The following is a 7,958-nucleotide window of genomic DNA, read 5'->3' as shown; positions in this document are numbered from 1 at the left end:
CTTTCTTTCACTGTCTCTCTGTCTCTTTCACTGTCTCTCTCTCTCTCTCTCTCTCTCTGTCTCCCTCTCTCTCTCTCTCTCTCTGTCTCTTTCACTGTCTGTCTCTCTCTCTCTCTCTCTCTGTGGTCAGCTGGTCTCTGCCTCTTGCCATGCTGGTCTCCTCAGAAGGTCTCCAGAAAATTCAAGACAAGTCCAAGAGAGCAGTCTGCAGGTGAACCCTGTTGTTATACATTTTCGGATGGTTTTCTGGAACTTTCTACAGCTCTGGCCAATGAGGGAGACACCCTTAATAGTTTAAAACATTGTCAATCATTTGGATGGCAAGCTACTGTTTTTTTTCTTTGTGTAGCAGGACCTGGTGCCTTTCTCAGACAACAAGGTGCAGGGCTGGATGAACACAGCAGGCCAAGCAGCATCATAGGAGCAGAGAGGCTGACGTTTCGGGCCTAGACCCTTCATCAGAAAAGGGGGAGGGGAAGGGGGTTTTGAAATAAATAGGGAGAGAGCGGGAGGCGGATAGAAGAGGGATAGAGGAGAGGATAGGTGGAGAGGAAACAAACAGGTCGAAGAGGCGGGGATGGACGAGAGAGTTGCAGCGGGAGAGAGATCCCTTGAGGTTTGTCCGGAGGGAGGAGGGTAACTTCTTCAGGTTAGGCATCCTTAGAAGAGGCTTCGCAGTGGGGTTAGGGCTCCCCTTTGTTTAGTGGATAAGCTGTTGGCGGTATGTCTGTTCAGGATAACCATTGCCTTTTACATTGTGCTCACGTCATTAGCACCTGGCTGCTGTGTTTGCATTGTGTCTGGTGTGTGGGTTTTGTGACTTTGGAGTTTTACTTGGCCAGTGTACCCAACATCCCTTGCTGTTTGGCCGAGTTAGCAATCTATCTGTGTCATGGCAGCCAGGAGACTGTTACACTCGCATTCACTCTCATGTGCACATTGGCACTCACAGTCCCCCTCATTGATCTATTCCTCATAGACATACACCTAATAGAGATACACATGCTCTCACACCTCCTCGTACACTCAGTTCTCGTACTCAATTATCCCTGCACCGGTGCACTCCTCTCAATAGTTGCACTCCTCATGCACATAAACACACGCACAGTCTCCTCATAGACTGACTACTACACATACAGGCACACCACATGAATACAAACCTCACACACTTTTTAAATTCATTCATGGAATCTAGGAGTTGCTGGCTGGGCCAGCATTTATCATCCACTTCTCACTGCCCTTGAAGATGGTGGCAAGCTGCTTTCTTGAACCTCTGCAACCGATATGCTGTAGGTAGACCCACAATACCGTTAGGGAGGGAGTTCCAGGATTTTGACCCAACAGCAGTGAAGGAACGGCTATATATTCCCAAGTCAGGATGGTGAGTGGCTCGGAGGGGAACTTGCTGGGGGTGGTGTTCCCTTATATCTGTTGCCCCTTGTCCTTCTGGATGGAATTGGTTGTGAGTTTGGAAGATGCTGTCTAAGGAGAGTTAGTGAATTTCTGCTGTGCATCTTGTAGACAGTACAGACTGCTGCTACTGAGCATCAGTGATGGAGGGGTTATTTATATGGCTGAATCAGTTCCGTTTCTGATCAGTGGTAACTCCCAAGATGTCTTTTGGTGATGTTGACTACTTCTTGCATGCTGACAGTCCTCATTTATGTGCACCACGAAGACATGCGCAAACACTCACATTCAGTCCTCATTCACACGCACCACGTAGCCTGATTTTCTCACACACTACAGATATGTATACACACACAAAACCACACGCACAGTCCTTGTTCACGTATGGCACAGTCACGTACATACACACACACGCAGTCCTCATGCACATGCACACCACAGACACGTAAACACACGCAACATACACACACAGTTCTCATTCACAAATGCCACAGTCACATACATACACACACAGTCCTTGTACACACACACACCATAGACATGTACGTACACATTCATACAGAGTCCTCATTCACATACGTTCCTCATAAAGGCACTCTGTATGCACACACATCCTTACACGAGCCTACCCCTTCTCAACAGTCTTAACAACTCCTACATTTGGTTTCAGTCCCAAAACGAGAAGCAGGTTTCTCGTTGTTTCCCCTTCTGATGTTTTTTTTTGCTTCCTATTGCTCATCTCTTCTCCCGCCCTGTACCTCCTGCAACTGAGCAGAATTAATGTTGTAAACAACTGCCTCACTGTCAGAGAAGCCCCTTGTGAAGTGGTCCATTGATGTTGTATTAGGAGCAGCTCATGATCAGTGTCTGCCTGTGCTTGGTACTGGCTGTTTGCAGTGTCAGCGAATCTGAGCTCACAGCCTCCACTCTCTCCACAGCCTTGGCACTGCACACAACACTGAACCGCAGCTATCACACGTAGGCTTCCTGGTATTTACTTAAAACTGATCGAAACCCCCACACCATCATGATGGAACTTATCTCTGTCTGTAACTTGAGATATATCCAACTGGGCATTAAGGAGAGATATCTTTACCCAGGCAGTGGGGAGGATGTGAGACTTGTTCCCACTGGGAGTTGTCGAGATGTATAGTACAAATACTTTTAAGGGGAAGCTGGCGGAACACGTGATAAAGAAAGCTTGTGATGATGAGGGGAATAGGAGGAGACTTATGCAGTGCAGAAAGACTGGCATGGAGCATATTAGCCGAATGGCTGTAAAGTCAATCTTTCTGTTGTAACCTAACCATTCAGAGGTGCCTTTACTGAGCTCAGATGTCAATGGGGAATGCTTCTGCCCTCCTCTGCATCCATTGCTGTCCCTATCTCTCAGGACGTTTCCTCCTCACTGTTCACCAACTCCCCCTGCTCCTGCAGTGAGTGAGAATAATTCGATGTCCTTTTGGCTTGGTGCTGCGCGTCGCACCATAATCATCGCCACCCCCAGCAGGCCACTGTCTCTCCAAGCGCGGGGAGCGGTAAGCCCTGGTTGCGCTCCGATAGCCACAGGATGTCGAACACTGCCTGCCTCGCCCCGAGCTTGGGGTAAGCCCGGTCACCGGTTCCTGCTGTGAATGAACTTACCGAAGGCTGCAGAAGACCTATGGACCAGGGTGGGCTGGGGTGATATATTCAATCCCCTGCAGACCGTGATGCAGGGAGTAGGAGGGTCCCTCAAGCCCGTTACCCAGGAACGGAAGGAGGAGGTCGTTGAAGGCCGGGAATTTCTGATTTGCACCCTTCGTCTTTGTGTGAGGTGGCAGTCAGCCCAGGCTTTAAGTCTTGTCCCCTCCTTTGTCCTCCAAGACTTGTGTATATCTCAAGACGGTAGGCCTCAGCTGTGTGTAGCCTATGCTTGTGATACAAGCGCCCTTTATCATTCCGATGAATCTGCGCTGCCCCTTCCCAGTGAGGCCAGTATCTCCTTCCTGAACGGCACACCCAGACAGACCACCTTGGGTCTCCAATTGCGCCATCACTCTGGTATGCCTGAAGGCCCGAATGGGTGCACCAATGACGCCATTGGCCTGAATCACTGCCCAGCACCCAGGCTTTAACTGTGTGACGGGTTTCCCTTGGATCTCGACAGCCCCATCCCAAGGTCACAGCTTCCCGGTAATCTCCCCTACCGTATCCCTGCAGCGTCATAACCAGTCCCTTCCTTTCATCACCAGGTGTGTGCCTCCACTGATTGGCCGTGGGTACGTGGAAAATGGGAGCAGTAGGCCATTCGTCCTTTCAAGCCTTTCCGGCATTCAGTATGATCATCCAACTCGCTGGCCTGTTCCCACTGCTCCCACCTCCTCTTTGATTCCTTTAGCCCTGAGAATTATATCTATCTCCTTCTTGGAAACATTCAATGTTTTGGCCTCAGCTGCTTTCAGTGGCAGAGAATTCCACAGGCTCCTCATCTCAGTATAGAATTCGGTCTGTAAGGAGACTGCGTGTGTTTATGTGCATGAGGAGTGCATCTATTGAGAAGAGTGCACGGGTGCAGGGATAATTGAGTATGAGAACTGAGTCTGAGAAGGAGGTGTGAGAGCATGTATAGCTCTGTTAGGTGTATGTCTATGAGGAGTACATCAATGAGAGGGACTGTGAGTGCCAATGTTCACATGAGAGTGAATACGAGTGTAACAGCCTCCATTCAATAGGATCACAGCTGATCAGATACCCTTCACACCCACTTTCCTGCCCTTTCTCCATAATCCTTGATTCCCTGACTGGTCAAGAGTTCATGTAAGCCTTAAATAGACACAAAGACTCTGCCCCCACAGCTCTCTGCAGCAAGGACTTCCAAAGACTCTCAACCCTCTGACAGAAGAAATCCCTCCTTATCCAAGTCTTAAATTGGCACCCCTTTGTTCTAAGACATGTCACTGAAGAACTGAGGGGAACAGATCCCAGGAGTGAGTGGAGACTCCTTTTGTTTTAATTAACGGCACTGCAGCTGTTGGTAGACTGGTTCAGTACATCAGTCCTGGAAACCTTCTTCTGGGTCCCCACCTCTCGTGATGTTCAAATAATCCTCCCCAAAATTGCAGTGAGACAAAATGGTTGCATATATTACATTCAACGAGTTATTGTTCCACAGGGGAGTGTCACTTGGGCTGGAATTCCTTGTGATCCCTGTTCAGTTCTGTAGAAGCTTGTGAGTGTGGTGATTAGAAAGAAGTCAGTCAGGTGGACCTCATAGAGTACTGAAGGAGGGTCCTGACCCGAAACGTCAGCTTTCCTGCTCCTCTGATGCTGCCTGGCCTACTGTGTTATCTCAGACTCCAGCATCGGCAGTTCTTACTATCTCTGAGCCCTGGCTGTTAGCCTGGCCCAGTCAGGGAGCCCCGGCTGACAGATATAAACAGGAACATAAAACATGGAACTGTACAGCACAGTACAGGCCCTTCGGCCCATGATGTTGTGCCGAACTTTTACCCTAAAACAAAGGTCTATCTAACCTCCACCCCTACCTTATACTATCGTCCATGCCTAGGAGTGTCTGAGAACTGGCTCTGAGAAAGCCAGACCAGTATCAAGTACTATGCGCATGTAAGTAAAGGGTGACTTGGTGACAGCATACCGCCTCTGTATAGATATTTCAGTGACCTTTTAAGGGTTAAATACACAGTCCTGGAATCCTCGAGTTATTTAATGATTCTTAAGGTAACACAGTCTGATTGTAAGTAGTTGAATCCACAGCAGAAGCCATGTAACTTTCAGTGGATATACAATAAGACTCCTTGTGTCCCTTTGAAAGACACAAAATATAACTACCAATTTGTACACAGCAAGCTCCCAGTATGATGATAAAACTAGATCAGTTTTAATGTTGTTGATTGATGTATAAATATGAGCCAGGACACCAGAGAGAACTAAAATAAAACAAAGAATTGGCGATGCTAAAGATCTGACACAAAAATGGCAACTGCTGGTGAAACTCAGCAGGTCTGGCAGCATTTGTGGAGAGAGAAAGCGGAGTTAATGTTTCGAGACCGGTGACCCTTCCTCAGAACTCACTGAACTGGGTCACCAGACCCGAAACCTTAATTCTGCTTTCTCTCTTCACAGATGCTGCCAGACCTGTTGAGTTTTTCCAGCAATTTCTGATGTGATTTTCACCAACTTCCCTGCTCGTCGTCTTAAATCGCTCAATAGGATCTTTTACATCTACCTGATCAGGTCTGATGGGGCTTTGGTTTACCATCTTAGCTAAAGTATAGCAGTCAGCCTTAACTTCTGCACTGAGTCCCTGGAGTGGGCACGAACCTGGCAGCATGTGGCTCAGGGGTGAGAGTGTGACTGACGGTTTACCAGAATGACTCCTGGGGATAAACGTTGGGAAGAGGATTTCGTAGGCAAGGCTTGTATTACTTAGACAGGTGGAGGATTAAGGGTTAGGTCTTGTTTGGAAATGTCCTACCTGTAAAGAAGATCCAGTAAATAAAGAGTCACTATTTCTGATAGACGGGGAGTCATGGTCTAGACTTTGGAGTTAGAGCTGTCAATTCTGTATGCAAACACTAATGGGAGTTTGGAACTTTGTTTTGAAAGCTGCAATTAACACTGGATCAGTTGTGAATTTTAAATCCAAAATCAGACTGCTGTCATCTGAAGGTGTTAATGGGCATTGGCTTTAAGAGGTGTATTTTGTCCTGAGTTTATTCAGGATTTGTTTTTTTGGAGAGAGATTTTAAGACCGGTATCGAGCTGTCTATCCAAAGTCCATAAGGTAAACCGCTTGTAAGGCCTTGGGTGGTTTTTTGCAAAAGTTGGAACAATAGAAGCAGCCTGAATAGGTGGGGTCAAGCTCCCACAGATCCAGGACTTTTAGTTTTTCAGTAGCAGCTGCTGGGCTCTTGAAGCTGGACGCAGAAGCTGTTTTTCCTCTCTCTGTTACAGTGAAAAGCTGGGGATTATCTTCCTGTTGCAAGAATTGCATGTGAGACAATCTGTTTTACTGAATTTGCCTCTTGCCAAGGCTGTGTTTGTGGGATATTACAATATCGGAACAGTTACTGTTTCGTAGTTAAATAATCTATTGAGCTGTTAAGTTTTCCAATAGAGTTATGTTATTCTGATTACCTTCTTTCTTTTGTATTTTAACTGTAGTGTATGAGTAAAGTATGTTTTGGTTCAAGGTGGGTAGTTTGACGAATCCAATTACATCCAGAACGCAACGCCTGTCACTTGCCTTTAAAATAAGAAAACGTTAGGGTCTAGGTTATCTTCTTAATTTATTTTGACAGGGTTTGGTCTGGCCCATAACAATGGGGAAAGACAGCTTTACAGATTTACCTCACAGCTCAACCATTGAGTAGAGGGGAAACAAATTCCTTCAGTTCCTATTTCCCTACATTAATCCTGACATTTTTTTTTGTTCCTTGCAGTTTACCCCTGCAATCCGACCTTTCTTGCAAACTATCTCCATCGGACTGGTGTCGTTTGGGGAGAACTACAGAAAACACGACACAGGCTTGGGTAAGGAATAGGGGTTTGTGTGCAAGTGTGTTCACACTTTACTGTTGTGCATATGTGTGCACGAGTGCCAGACAAGTGTTTCCATTCGCTGGGTGCTCTGTCTAAACTGTGTTTTCTGACAGAGATAGTAGGAACTGCCGAAGCTGGAGAATCTGAGATAACAAGGTGTAGAGCTGGATGAACACAGCAGGCCAAGCAGCATCAGAGGATAAGGAAGGCTGACGTTTCGGGCCTAGACCCTTCTTCAGAAATGGGGGAGAGGAAGGGGGTTCTGAAATAAATAGGGAGAGAGGGGGGAGGCGGATAGAAGATGGATGGTGGAGAGCAGACAGACAGGTCAAAGAGACGGGGATGGAGCCAGTGTGGGGAGGTAGGGAGGAGATAGGTCAGTCCAGGGAGGACGGACAGGTCAAGGGGGTGGGATTAGGTTAGTAGGGAGGAGATGGGGGTGGGGCTTGAGGTGGGAGGAGGGGATAGGTGGGAGGAAGGACAGGTTAGGGAGGCGGAGACGAGCTGGGCTGGTTTTGGGATGGGTTCCGCCATCTGCAATCCGACCCCACCACCAAAGACATTTTTCCCTCCCCACCCTTATCTGCTTTCCGGAGGGACCACTCTCTCCATGACTCCCTTGTCCGCTCCACACTCCCTTCCAGCCCCACCACACCCGGCACTTTTCCCAGGAAGTGCTACACCTGCCCCTACACCTCGCCCCTCACCCCCATCCCAGGCCCCAAGAAGACTTTCCACATCAAGCAAATGTTCACCTGCACATCTGCTGATGTGGTATACTGCATCCACTGTTCCTGTTGTGGCCTCCTCTACATCGGAGAAACCAAGTGGAGGCTTGGGGACCGCTTTGCAGAACACCTACGCTCGGTTCGCACCAAACAACTGCACCTCCCAGTCGCAAACCATTTCAACTCCCCCTCCTGTTCCTCAGACGACATGTCCATCCTGGGCCTCTTGCAACGATGCTACCCGAAGGTTGCAGGAACAGCAACTCATATTCCGCT

At 48.0% G+C, this 7,958-nt stretch overlaps 1 protein-coding gene across 1 annotated transcript in view; it reads left to right on the top strand.

Moving 5' to 3' along the window:
* The window catches only part of LOC125487970 (hormone-sensitive lipase-like), a 42,693-nt gene that overhangs the window by 22,878 nt on the left and 11,857 nt on the right, over positions 1 to 7,958 (top strand). Inside the window, exon 3 of the mRNA XM_048620696.1 lies at positions 6,855 to 6,945. Coding sequence (XP_048476653.1) covers positions 6,855 to 6,945 — 91 coding nt within the window. The remainder of the gene's footprint in view (positions 1 to 6,854; positions 6,946 to 7,958) is intronic.

This window comes from Rhincodon typus, chromosome 47, assembly GCF_021869965.1.
Source record: "Rhincodon typus isolate 14 chromosome 47, sRhiTyp1.1, whole genome shotgun sequence".
NCBI classification, from domain to species: Eukaryota; Metazoa; Chordata; class Chondrichthyes; order Orectolobiformes; family Rhincodontidae; genus Rhincodon; species Rhincodon typus.
The sequence above is the reverse complement of the archived record's forward strand: the minus strand, read 5'-3'. Positions and strand labels throughout refer to the sequence as shown.